The 14,983-nt window shown below is 37.9% G+C and overlaps 1 protein-coding gene across 2 annotated transcripts in view; it reads right to left on the bottom strand.

Moving 5' to 3' along the window:
* Nucleotides 1–14,983, bottom strand: part of LOC124379039 (astrotactin-2-like) — a 362,618-nt gene that overhangs the window by 91,174 nt on the left and 256,461 nt on the right. For both annotated transcript variants that reach the window (XM_046839046.1, XM_046839047.1), the window contains exons 12-13: nucleotides 7,962–8,128; nucleotides 6,697–6,885 (exon numbers count right to left, since the gene is read on the bottom strand). In XM_046839046.1, coding sequence (XP_046695002.1) covers nucleotides 6,697–6,885; nucleotides 7,962–8,128 — 356 coding nt within the window. The remainder of the gene's footprint in view (nucleotides 1–6,696; nucleotides 6,886–7,961; nucleotides 8,129–14,983) is intronic.

Below are 14,983 nucleotides of genomic sequence, written 5' to 3'. Positions count from 1 at the left end.
CGTATAGGAATATTTTTTTTTTTGCACTAAATGCAGTGTTTAGGCAGTTGTGTTAATTTACGTTGTTATGTGTAACACCTCGGTCTTGGAGGAACAATGTTGTGTGCTGTTGTGCGACATCACAGTGTTATCGAATGCTTAAATGGGCGTCTTTTTCACACACGACCATGTAGTTTTGGATTTAGTTTTCCCTCAATAATAAAAAACTAATATTTAAATTAGTTTGAGGATCTGAAACATTAATGTGTGACAAACATGCACAATGCACTGTATATATGTATATATATATAGAGGTGTGAAAAAGTGTTTGCCCTGAAGCCACACAATATATATATATATATATATATATATATATATATATATATATATATATATATATATATATATATATACAGTATATTGTGTGGCTTCAGTGGGTAAATCGGCGTTAAAAAAAAGAAAACACGACAAAATGTTACTGTTTACATTTCATTTAATATAATCTGCTCCTTTTCAGAATTACAGGCTGCTCGTTTTACCGAACATGTTCCTTTATCCATATTTATTCAAATAAGCAATTTGTATTTCTCGTGTAAAATCACGTCTTTCGTTTTCCACATTACGCTTGAGCACGCTAACTGGACCTCCTCTTCGGCACTGCGCTGAGAGAAAGCTTTCTGGTTAATATTATGGCCTCAGGGTGATCTCTCTTTCTCTCGCTTTCCTTCCTCCCTTTCTCCCTCCCTTTTTCCCTCGCTCTTCACTCGGCTCTCCTTCCCCAGCCTTTCACAGCCTCACCAGGCAATTAAAGCCCTTACTCCTGTACAGAACTTATTAACAATTCATAACGCATAATAGACAATGCTCTGAAGTGTAATGCATTAGCATAAATAACCCGAATCTGGATCCCACCCGTGACGCCTTATACATTTATTATGCTACATTATAAACGCTACATAAGTCTCTGTGCATTGATCGTACCTGGAAACATAATTTTACCGACACATGAGCATTAGATGTGTGTGCTTTTTGAACATCCAATTCCATATTTAAATTTGATTCTATTTGCCCTTATAAAAGCCTCCACTCTTCTGGGAAGATGTTTCACTAGATAGCTAAAAGTGTGTAAAATCAGGTCCTTGAACAAAGGTGTTCAATAGGGTTAAAGCTCTGTAGCTGGAGATCTTTCACTCCAAACCATGGAAACAGATCTTCATGGAGCCGGCTTTGTGCACATGAGCATCGTCATGCTGGAATTGGTTTGGGTCTCCTAGTTCAAGTCTCCAAGTTCCCCTCCCTCATTCCCAATCACCTGAATTTATTGTGGTTTACCTGTTTCTTATTGTGTGTGTTGTGTTTCATGAAGTTTACGCTCAGTTCCTCAGGTTCATCACAAATTTTGTAGCATCAGCTGAGCACGTATGTATGTTCCAATACTTTTGCATGTTTCAATACTTTTTAATATTCCTAGTTTTGAGATAGTTTTTCATTCCTAGGTTTTTTTTCTTCTAACAAACAAATTTAGATTAAAATAATTCTGGAATATAGAAGCACGTTGTTTTGGATCATTTTCCTCGATCCTGAAAGGAGATGTGATCCTGGAGCTGAACAGAAAGAAAGAATGAATGACAGAGGAGTAAAAACCTCACTGTAAGAGTTCTTTCTGAATTCGATTCAGAGATGTTATTTCGTTTTGAATGAGAGTGTGTTATTTGAAATGTCTTTCCTGTATATTATACTGTGTGCTCGAGAGCAGATGGACCACTGAGGCTCGTCCACGTCCTCATGCTGTTTTGAAGATCGGGTTTAAATTGGACCAGACCCGTACAGGGACTCGAGTCATCACCGTTTGATGGATGACACTCATCTTTCCTGTTCTTTTTTTCCATGGCCCCGAATAGGGCAACGCAGGCAACGTTCAAGGGAAATGCTGCTCACTCACATGTCAAGTCAACAGCGGTCAGTTGTTCATCTAATAAACAAGTGTAGCTTTTCGAGAAACACGATTCCCTGCTACGATGAGTTTTTGATCCTTGTGTTTTTCTGAAGCGTTCCTGAAGCATCGGATTTACAACAAGGATCGTTTTAATGTGTTCCTGAAATAATTGTTTTTATTTATTTGCTGGTTTGTTTTTATCTTTTACAGTGGCATTGAGTAAAAGACAGGAGGTGGAGCTGGAGGTAGCAGAGCTGAAGATGTTGAGATGTTCGTTGGGAGTGATGACGATGGACAGGATTAGAAATGAGTTTATTAGCAGGACAGCTCATGTAGGACCTTTGGAGACAAGGTGAGGGAGATGAGATTGAGATGGTTTGGACATGTGCAGAGGAGGGACATGGGGTATATCAGTAGGAGAATGCTGAGGATGGAGACACCAGGAAGGAGGAGAAGAGGAAGACCAGGGAGGAGGTTTATGGATGTGGTGAAAGAAGACATGCAGGTAGTTGGGTTGAAAAAGGCAGATGAAGAGGACAGGGGGGTATGGAGACGGATGATCCGCTGTGGCGCCCCCTAATGGGAGCAGCTGAAAGAAGAAGAAGAAGTCGTCGTCGCCCACAATACAAATTGCAATTCTTTTAGTTTTAAATTAATTCAATTTTAAAATCTGCCCGGCTAATAATGAATAAAGTCTAACAACTCTGACATTTACGAAGCTCCTTAAGCTTTTTTTCTAACAGAAAACCAAATCAAAAGAGCTCAATCTGAACAGTCTGATAACACGATCCTGAAGCTCATGGCCAGGAACATGTACAAAAGATCTCATTCTATCTCCAGCCAAATAGAAGTTTTAGCCCCATCAAAAAAACGATGTGAAAAATGTATATACACACAAAAAAACCCAATTATATCGCAGTCTACAAAAAAGGGAATGCAATATATCATGTATACAACAAAAAGATCTATGCTTGTAGCCTTGTTGAGGACGAAACATATCGCAGTGTGTTTTTGTGTTTTTCCAGGTCTACATTTAGCTGCACTACACTCCAATCTTTGAGACAAACATCTCCATAATTCAACAAAACAACCGAGCAAATTCTCTAATCCCATAACATTAATCTTTCTCCACACCGACACTGGGGTTATTAATAAACCCGAACACAACACGTGGACGTGTCGGGCTTTGTGATGAGAAGGCAGTGTTTTCATGTCGCCCGTGCGATCTGTTCGAATAAAAAGCAGAAAGAGCCGTGATCTGTTAAAATAAGATATGAAAGTGTGACAGATATGTTTTGTTGTGTGTGTGTGTGTGCGTGTGTATATATGTGTGTGTGTATGTGTGTGTGTGTGTGTGTGTGTGTGTGTCTAGACCAAGGTTGAAGACTCACTGGAAATAACTCGACAGCTATTATCAGCGTGCGAGTTGAAGAGGACGACCCACCTGGGAGGAAAACGAATGTCCCAGGGTCAGTTCCACTTTCGCTGACAATTTAAAGAGCGTGAAGTGACAAAGTGCTGTGTGGCACAAGCCCCAGGACTTGAGCAACCTCCAAATCCTTTCTCAGTGTTTATACTGACGTATTACAAAGCTGACGTCCTGTTACAGTCCTGTTCCTGAAATTTCCCTATAAATGTAAATGCAGATTCCATGGTGAGGTGCTTGACTTGACCCACAATGGGTCTGAACACATGAATTCAAGAGGGGTGTCCCAATACTTTTGTCCATATTGTGTGTATTTTGAATATTTTTCGCCAGATTTTTGGTCTAACCAATGACATTGCTTACAAAAAGTCCTTGATTTCTTTCAGGATCGATTTAAATAACCTCTGTTCGAACTCAGGTTTTTTTTCTCCCATTCTTTTCATTTTGTTTTTATTTTTGAATAATCCAGCCATATCGCTTCTGCTTTAGGAATGCCAAATAGCTCCATCCATTACTAATATCATTCTAGGCTGCGTAGAAAAATTCAGATCTTTCCAACGAGGAACGCGGAACGAGGCGCTTTGACTTTCGCTCGGCTACGTTCTTCAGCGAATTCCAAACGCAAATGACGTTCGGGGACATTTGATTTTTCATGGCCGTGTTTTATTCTGGCTATATCTACTACACGGTCGTGTATTCGGTTTAATCGACGTGCATCACCTGTCCTGTATTAGCATTATTGCTAGCCGAAGCTAGCGCTAATTTAGCCTTGAGCTAGCTTTTGTACTGTGGCCTTCAAAGACTGGGACGGACTGGTGAAATCGGATCCGTTTAGTGATTATGTTTTACATATTTTGTCTCAGATTCATAACAAAATGCATCTTCTAAATGTACACTTCATGATGTGATTAGCAGAAATGTTTCATCGAGGGGCAGGTGAAAATATTTTGTAGATGCTAGTCTCGGTTTACAGTCTGTAAGCATGGATCAGTTTCTTTTTCACATCCATGTAAGACTCATTTCAAATCTCTGAAAGGTGAAGAACACTTTTTCCTCATAAAGCTCTGATAATGTGCTATAGACAATTTCTTATGATACCATGTGTTGCACTGAACAAAATTGATAACTAATGACATGCGGTTTGTCATAAAGTGAATGGTACCTTTATCAACAGCTATAAAAATTCCAAGAAGCACAGGAACGCGTATTAATACAAAACTTAATCCCACAGTAATCACAATAAAGATCTGACAGATATTCACTATATTGGATCTCCTGACATTTCCAGCCATATGTGGTTCCTCGTCAAACTGCAAAAAATTCAAAGCTAAACGTTTGTATAGGATGCCTTTAGATGCCCTAACATTCAATTTTCCCCTGACTTAATATTAGAGGATTAAACTTGTTCCAGCATGTGCCCCTGTGCACAAAGCCAGCCCCATGAAGATCAGATTTACATGGATTGGAGTGGAAGATCTCCTGCTATAAAGCTCTGACCTCGACCCTATTGAGGCACCCCAGGCCTGCTCATCTCACCTACCTGACTTTACTAACACCCTTTTTCCTGAATGGTCTCAAAGCTCCACAAAATCTTGTGGAACATCTGCCCAGGAAAGTGGAGCTTATTAAAACAGAAAATGGGGACCAAATGTGGAATGTGACCAATCTTAGGCTCAGGTGTCTACAAATGTTTGTAAAAGTCAAGTGACGTTGATCCTTGAAACAAAATTCTTCTACTTGTAGAAAAATGTTATTTTATATGAATTCTAAGTTCAATTATAATCATTTATGAAAATGAGCTTCATGAGAAAAGTCCATCTGAGGATATGGATTTAATACCCAGCTTTCATGTAAAAAAAAAAACGAGACTAGCATGAATAAAACTAGCCATTTCTTTTAACCTCTGTTTAACTTGCCTATGATTCATAGCTTTCTTTGCCTCTATAGCACTAGCGTGGGTTCTCGGGGATAATCACAACCGCATCCACACCAGTATCCAGCACATAAACGTCCAAACCGAACGACACAGTATATAAATCCCAGTGCCGGGTCTGAGCCAAAGGCAGATAGAAGGCGTCAGTGTGTGAGATTGTAGAGGTCTCACATCACACACCACATTCGTCTTGATTATCGGAGAGGATAGAACGGCTTTTTAAAGGCTTCTCAGTGCTGGGATTAAATTTTACCCTTAACATTTAGGGCCACCGTTGAATTCACCGCCCTGTGTAACACCGTGTGCTGGAAATTCCCAGCATTCAACTATAATAATGATGTACACTTATTATAATGAATAATTCCAAATCCTATTATGAACACTTATAGATGTTTATGTAGGGTTATGTTTATAGTTAAGGCTCCAACTGACCCTGTACACACTTAACTTTTACATTTATATTTTACAACTTATAAATGTTTACATCAGTTGTTATTAAGCTTTTTAGTAGCCCTATAAACACATTCTTTTTAGTAAAAAGCAACCACTTGGTCATTTGCTGAATAAGGTTATGTAGGTTTAAATCAGTTGCAGTGGAGGGTTTTTAGCTTTATAAAAACTAAACAACAAATACTTAACATAATGCATTAATGCTATATGAACATGTTATAACTTTATACATGCGTATGTAAAGTTAAACAAGTTCTATGTTTCATGTAGGCCTATAAACACTTTACTAAAATAAAATACGACCACTTAGTTAGCATAATGTGCTAATGCTAAAGAAGCAACTTATATCTTAGTACCTTCATACATGCTTATGTAGATTTATGTCAGCTGTAATTAAGTTTTTATATAACACTATAAAGACTTCCCTCAACTTAAATGAAACCACTTGGTTAATATTATGAAATCTGTAACATAATGTATTATTATTCTTTGCTTATTAATAAGTAACATAAAGCACAACATGAACACTTCCCCTTAGAGAACTTTACCTCTTAGTTAACATTACGTATTAATGCCTGATACATTTCATACCTTTATAAACGTTTATGAAGGTTTATGTCAGTTGTAAGGTTTTATGTTGCCCTAATAACATTTCCTTTTAGAAAAAATGTACCGTACAATTAAGATAATGTTTCATCAATAAAACATTTATAGAGGTCTATGTAGGTTTATGTATGTCATTTGTAATGAAGGCTTTATATAGCCTTATGAATACTTTCTTTTGGTAAAGTGCAACCATTTAGTCCTGATTATATACTTTATAGAGTTTGTGTATAATTATGTCAGGTGTAATTACGGTTTCATGGAGCCCTGTTAACACTTCTCTTTAGTATAAAGTATCCGTTTGGTTACCATATGATGTATTAATGCTTCAGTAATGACTGTTAGTTCAGTGACCTTTTAAACACTCACCTGAAGGTCATCTGAAACACTTGACCCAGGTTGACCTCTTGTGTCTTGTTGTTGTAGCCGTGCAGCATTTCGCTGAAGAGCGTGTCATTAAAGCGCGAGTCTTGTTTAGGACACTTGGGGCCTTCGCAGTTATCAGCTAAGAGAAGGCAGGAGCGTCCATCTGCTGCCAGCTTGTATTCCTGTACACACCTGAGTGCTCACACACACACACACACATACACACACACACACACACACACACAAAGAAGCCAGATGCCTTGGTGAGCAGACACATCCTGGCACACTGCAGAAGGACAGCGCAGTGTGGGACTACAGATAAGATGTAATTTCGAATATAGCTGTGAGCACCGAATGTCGCGCCTGAGCATGAAATGAAAGTCGCATTTTTTTCAGAAGGAATTCGACAGAATTTGGAAAGTTCTCATTTCTCAGGAGGTAATAAACACAGCCATGCGGTGTGGATTTATACCAGGACTTAAAAAGCCCTGTGGTCTGAAAGACTTAAGAGTTCTCAATGATTCCAATATTGGTTTTTTTGTTCTAATATTAATTCTGTTTAGGAGACAAGAAATTCAGTGGTTTTGTTTATCCACTGCTTTCAAAGGATGAGCCATAAACTGGAGGAACTCTGTGCTGCAGTACTGTATCAGAACCGAGCTCTTGACTCAGTGCTGGGGGTCGAATTTACTCTCCGCAGACTCTGAGTTACTCCATAGTAATGATGCTGAAACTAAATTAATAATTAATAACTTCATTAGTATACAATCAGGCGTGTGATGGAACAGATCATTAATCTCTATTTACTTTTACCATAAATAAATATACTGTAGAATAAATATACTTATGAATAAATAGACTGATACAGTCTATGGGTTCTCATCATGGCTTTGTGCACATAAGTTAGACAGACAGACAGACAGACAGACAGACAGACAGACAGACAGACCAGATGGACAGACAGACAGACAGACAGCCCAGACAGATGGACAGACAGACAGACCAGACGGACAGACAGACAGACAGACAGCCCAGACGGATGGACAGACAGACAGCCCAGACGGATGGACAGACAGACAGACAGACAGACAGACAGACATATTTGCATCTTCATAGTGATGCATCCCTACTTTTGGATTAATTATTTTAAGGTTTATTGAGTGTGTGAATGTGTGCTCATCTGTATGTGGCTTTATTTATGCTGCCAGGTGAAGATTTAGAATTCTAAACCAAAAGTTTGTGCACCCCTGGTATCTGGTTGCTCTCACCCGCAGAACATGAGCACGTTGTTGGAGGTGGGATCGTCTGGCAGGGGCACGAGCTGCTGAAGACAAAGTTGCTCACAGCCACCATTAAAGCCGTCCGTACAGTCTGTACCCACAGAGTAGTCATAGCAACCTGATCCGTCCTTCATAGGCCGCAAGCCTTCAGGACACTGTGCAGGAATCAGAAAGACAGAAGGAAGTGACCATGGGTGAGCAGGATAAGAGTAAAGAGTTGAAACGAAGGATTGAGTTAGAGCAGTGTTATTAGGATGCTTTCAGAAGACATGAAACAACTGATGGACTACTGACCTTCAGCTTATAATAACTGGCACCTTATTTGAAAAAAAAATTTCACAGACATGACTAAAACAACCCGAATCTCAGTGAATACTTGAGTCACATACACAATAAATATATGTTTAGTAAAGCTTAAAATGTCAACTTTTAAATAAATAAATTCCAACTTTTTTCTCTGGTATCACCTCATTAACCGTCCGTGTGGAAACATAGCAAATGTTCTGTTTGGTGTTTTGAAGATTTACATAATTTAAAACACCATAAATACTTTAAAACATTTACAAGAATATTTTGTGTTTTGTCCATATTTTGCTCTGTGGTGAGTTTGGTTTCACTAATAATAAACATTCATTTGCATAAAGCATCAATATTTGTCCATGCCCATGCTAAATACATTTAAAGTATTAATTTAAGGGACATTAAGGGACAGAACAGAAGAAAATGTGCGATAAAGTTGCGATTAATCACAAGTTACCTCGTGACAATCATGCGATTGATTGCGATTGAATATTTCAATCAGCCCTAATATATATATATATATATATATATATATATATATATATATATATATATATATATATACATATTTAAATAAAAGAACATTTCACTGTCACATATAAAGTACATATGCAATGTTTTCCCAAATTAAAGCCTTGGAAGGAAAAAACGCTTGCAATCTCCAGAATATGATTGTCTAGACACCATTAAATTGGTTTGTCATCCACCATAATGGATGAAAACCAAAAAGCTTTCAACACAAAAGGGCCAGATGTGTATTGTGCTGCAAAATCAGGGCCATAGAAATAAAGAAAGAAGGTTTGAAAAAGACTGAAAATGCTGGAACAGAAGGATGAAAATGGCACATAAACAGAAAGAGAAAGAACCCCCCCTCCCCCACAATTCTCGTGACTTTGTTTATTTTCCAGTTTGTCTGTGTCTGTATATAAAACAAGAATAAAATATCACCTGAGTACATCTATTCTTTATATATACTTATTTTGTTCATCGTAAGGAAATGGTGCCAAAACTTTTGCAGCTGAGGTTTGTATTGTAGTGCCTCCCAAGACCGACCGCTTTTGGAACGTGGGGTTTGTGTTATGCATGTAGTGAGGATTTAATAGTGAAATTTTACACAGCGGTATTCGGACGTCAGAAAAATCTATTAACTGGAGCGCCGTTTATAAGAATATTCCCTTGGAAATGTTTTTTCTGTTGCGCAACAGGGCGTCTGAGGACAATTTTTAAATAGAGCAATTCATTTTAAACAAAATAATACTATTATAAATGAACTAGAAATGATGTTTATGTGCAGTAAAAGTACACACGCACTTTATTAGCTTTCCTTCACTACATTCATATCCTCCGAATATTTATTTACTAAAAACTTCAAAGCTTTCATCCCAAGCCTACACTACAATATCAAACAAAATAAAAGGGTGTGCCGGATCAAGTGCTAGTTTATATCCTGGCCATATGTCCGACTAGCCATATTATCCACTCATAGACTGCCAAAGAAAAATGATGTATCCGGATAGCCAGTGAATGATTCCATCCCAAAGTTTATCCATTTACATAAAACTCAATTCCGTCTTGCACGGATCCCTGCAGGAGTTTCAGCAGGTGCTAGTTATGAAATGCCACCAGAACCATCGGTGATTAAAAACTTCGGCATAAACATTCTGGCTCCGGTGATACGATGACACCTCTGGGATCTTGTGTTTCTCCAACACCTCTTAAAGCGCTCACGCGGTGTCACTACTTTCCTCTCCAAACTTTTATGAAGGCTAATTAACGAGGCAGCACGTCTCGCTGTAGCGACGGAACATCGCCTAACTTTCTCAGACGTGCTGCCTGAAGACTTAACGCTTCAACACATCTACGACTCGAGTGATCATTTTTGTAAAAAAAAAAACACCACGTTCATTACATGGCTTTTGAGGTGTTTAATTGCTAACTACAGTTTTAGTACTATGCTATATGGACAAAAGTATTGGGATGCCTGATTTTTTCAGCGGTTTGTGGTTCTTCCTCAAAGCGTTAGCACAAAATTTGGAGGTTTACTTGTAAAGGATGTTTTTGGATGCTGTAGCAATAAATATTCCCTTCACTTGAACTAGAGGGAGCAAAACATCACAAAGCCAGCTCCATGAAAATATGCTTCACATGGGTTTGGAAGATGTGGAAGATTTTCAGCTATAGAGCTTCAACCCTCAACCCAATTGAACACCTTTGGGATGAATTGTGAATATTGACTGCACCAAATTGTGATGCCTGCTGAGATTATAGGGAATTAGTTATATTAGTCAAGTCTGCCTGAATTGAACTCAAATTCCCCTCAATGAACTCAGATTCCCTTTAAACATGGCTGCCCTGGATTCCAATTCTCAGAACACACACACAAACACACACTCACACACTATATAAAAACAACCTTTTTTCAAGAAAACAACACAAAATAATACATGAACTGTGACTCTACGTCTTTGACTATTGCTGAGCCGTGATACTTTGTTGCCGGATTGTTTTTGTCCCACATTTTGATCTCATCGTCTCTGTTTTATAAATCGGCTGAACTCTGTTTTTGACCACGTTTTGGATTTTTTTTCTGCCCTTGGGGTTTGTGAAATATTTCTCTTAACCTGCATTTGCATTTGATTCACTTTCATCACATGACAAGCAGGTCAGTCTGTAAAGGAATCATGTTGAAGCAGCCCAAACGTGAAGCAAATGGAAAACTGACACCAGATTAATGAATGGACTGAATCGGAGGAAACACTGAATCGAATCACAGATTTACTGTAGAACCTGCAGCAGATTTTTATCTTTTTTTAAAAGAGGGTATAAAACTGATCTGGCCCATGCTACAAACTTCTTAGTAAGCTGTTTAACAAGAAATCCTTGTGAAAAAAATAAAAATTAATGTTGGAAAGCTTTTCCAAATACAACCACTTTATTGGTTGCTAAAAGTCAGGAATTATCCAATCAATCCTGAAAAGCTTTTTTTAGGGGTTAATTGGATCATTAAGAATAATACTAATTAGAAGGTCATGTGTCATGTTTTAAACAAATAGTTACGCAAAGATCGCCCATGCTAACAGCTAATTAGTTCACTGCAGCTAGCAACAAGCTAAAGATGCAGCAGAGTTTGATCAATTCTCAAGCATACAGATTTTCCTTCATATAACAACATATGGCAGGAGTCTTACCTGAGGCTGCAATTTTATTTATTTATTTATTTATTTATTTATTTATTTATTTATTTTAAGGAAGTCTGGGAGAGCGAATCGATCCAGAGTGTAAACACCCCCCCACCACCAAGAGAGCACTTGACCTCACGTCCAGCCAGTCCTTTGTGTCTCAATGTGTTTAATCTCTGTCAGGTTCTTCAGGTATTCACATTCCAGCTGCTTCTCCCTGAAGCTTCTCTCTGGTATTATACCCAAGTGTCCTGATAGTAAATAAAACAGCGGCAAACAAAATGACGTGCAAAGCACTCAGCGGTCCGCAGCCTTCATGGACAATTACACATTCATCATCTGATTTCTCTCAGAAGAGCGAAGTCAACGATGAGAATGAGTTATGAGCCATTATGTTCATGCAGCGACGGAACGTGAGCATATTTTCACGCTCAGGTGCTAATACAATGCAATTGGTGTCAACACATGAATATGAAATGCTGAAATGGAAATTGCATAAAACAAATGCAAAACCACACAATTACACACAGAAAGCATAAATTGTATACAAGTCTGGTTAGAATTCATTTCCTATTAATTTTACTATTAATTTTGCGAATGAGCTGCGCAGAACGCACAATAAAGGTGTGAGGGTCTGCAATATTGTTTTGTATTGCTTTATTTACATCATTTGCTAATCCTGTCTCTGTCTCCATTCTGTCATTGACTTGTTATCCTAACGTGTTTCCCTGTTTAATGTCTTTCTAGTGTTTCTATTCCTGCTTGCTACGTCTTATTCTACTTTCTGTCTGCTAAGCGTTTTTTTCCTTAATTGTTTTTTCGTTTCGTCCCTCATGTTTCAGTCCTCGCATTACAAATTTTGATTATCATGTTCAATAAGCTCCTCTGAACCTATATGATAAAAATAGCCACATTATAGCTGTAAACCCAATGTTTGAGTTGTATGAATAAAAGACGCCAATGACTTGAAAGCCAAATTGCTGAAAAAGTAAATACATAAATACACATTAACATATTTGAATTTGCGGCATTTAGCAGACGCCCTTGTCCAGAGCGACGATTACACTACTGACTTTTGCCATATGTTGTTATATGAAGGGAAATCTGTATGCTTGAGAATTGATCAAACTCTGCTGCAGCTTCAGCTTGTTGCTAGCTGCAGTGAACTAATTAGCTGTTAGCATGGGTGATCTAATAGACCCAATTTTCTCTTCTGGGAAGATGTTTCACTTGATTTTGAAGTGTGTTTGTTGAGATGTTTGAGTAGATAGATAGATAGATAGATAGATAGATAGATAGATAGATAGATAGATAGATAGATAGATAGATAGATAGATAGATAGATGGACAGGCAGACAGACAGACAGATAGGTGAATTAACAGACAGACAGACAGACAGACAGACAGACAGACAGACAGACAGACAGACAGACAGACAGATAGATAGATAGATAGATAGATAGATAGATAGATAGATAGATAGATAGATAGATAGATAGATAGATAGATAGATAGATAGATAGATAGATAGATAGATAGATAGATAGATAGTTTGGGTCTCCTAGTCCCGCCCCCCAAAAAAGAAGGAAACATTATATGCTAACACATCCAAAGACGTCCTATACACTTTTGTATACTTTTGTCCAATTTTTGGGTCTTTTGTGCTCACGGAAAGAACCACATACGGCTGGAAAAGTCAAGTGTCCCAATTCTTTTGCATCAACTGGTATCATAAATACAGTATGTCCTACCAACATCAGCATTCAAGACGCAATCATTCTTGCTATTTTAGCACTGTTTCGTTCATTAAAAGTCGAATCGAATTCAAAGAGATTTTAATAACACTCTACAGTCCAGTTGAACCCAGAGATTCTCACAAACACACACACACACACACACACACACACACACACACACACACACACATGACATTCTTGCCAAATCGTTTAGCTGTTCCAAACCACCAGGCTGTCGAGATGATTCACACATTATCGAAGCACAAATACGGAATGCTGATGAGAGGATCTTTGGAAGCAAATGACCCAGGATTATTTACAGAATACACTTGAATAACCTTTTTTATTTTATTAGCTGAGGATGTCTTAGTTCTTGATACGCTCTAGAAAAAAATCTTATAATGACCCTTTGAATTTATTCGTGAATAAAGCTTATGTAATCCCCTTTAACAAAACAGAAGGTGGGGCTTGGGGGGGTTATGGATATGGAAAATTTTGTAAAGGTAAAAATACAATAAATAAACTTCAAAACCCTCAAAAATAGATAAATGAACTGTCTTGGTTTGTGGTACCTGTTAGTTTTTTCCTAGTAAGTTGTTCGATATTTCAATTACGTGTTTTTCAAGGAGCCCTTAAAAGTCTTATGAGAACCTTATGGGTGGAACTAAAAAAACCTAAATGGAACGGTACATGTTTTTCAAGGATCCCTTAAGGAGGTTGGAAATAAAAACTGTTGGAAAGCTTTCCTGGCAAAACCATTATTTTTGGATGTTAAGAGTCAGTAATATTCCAATTAACCCTCGAAAAACTTCACAGTTCAGAAAAAAACATTCTTGCTCCAGGACTGATTTCATGTATTTATATATTAAGAAAAAAAATTATATTTAAGGTACTTCATCATCAATAATTCTTATATATATTTTTTTTACTTTGAATAACGGACAGTAAAACTTAAAGAGTCTTCTTTTCAAAGATATTAAAAATGTGTATGTAGCCCAATTTTATCAGGAACTGTTAACATTTAAAGTTAGGTAGGGTATTTTCAGCTGTGAGTCCCAAAAGTGGCGAAGGCTAACAGGTTAAAGGGTTGTTTGGAAGTTAATTGGCCAATTAAGAATATTATCAATCAAAAAGGTATTTTCACTGTGTCTGTATGCAAAGATCACCCATGCAAACAGCTAATCGATGCCCTAGCTAGCTAGCTAGCTTCTAAACAAATGATATAGCATTTTGTTCGTTTGTTGTTCTGGTGACTTTTCTTTCTCAGTAACCTTCCTTGGTCAATTGCTGCAACAAAAGATATTTACACTCGTACTGAACTTCACTGAGCTTGTTTTCGACTCCCAAAGCCACGCCCCCATTGTCAATCACAAAGCCTAGCCGCCCTTCAGGAACGTCCTGTAATTGTTTTGCCATTTTCCATTTGTTCTGTTAATCCCTGCATTGATTGGATGATGGCGTGCAGTAGACACTTGATCGATAGCGAGAGCTCACAAGCTGTAACGTTACTCCGCATTTCCAGCACTGGGTAAATGATACTTCCTCCTGTGCCATAAGTTCTCCAGCACTCAGATGAGAACCAGGTCTGAGAAAGTGTTTGCAGTGTGTATGAGGGGATATTGATGAGAATGCTGCAAGTTCTGGGTGTGGAATAAAGTACAGATCAGATATGCACATAAACTGCATATGTTATAAGAACAGGAAAAAGAAGAAGTATAAGTGTACAGAGGTGTTGCTATGGTTACACGCCTTTCATTTCCATTGTTTTAGCATTTTATACAGTTGAATTTATTCA

The sequence above is a fragment of the Silurus meridionalis genome, chromosome 25, assembly GCF_014805685.1.
Source record: "Silurus meridionalis isolate SWU-2019-XX chromosome 25, ASM1480568v1, whole genome shotgun sequence".
NCBI lineage: Eukaryota > Metazoa > Chordata > Actinopteri > Siluriformes > Siluridae > Silurus > Silurus meridionalis.
This window is presented reverse-complemented; position numbering and strand designations above follow the sequence as displayed.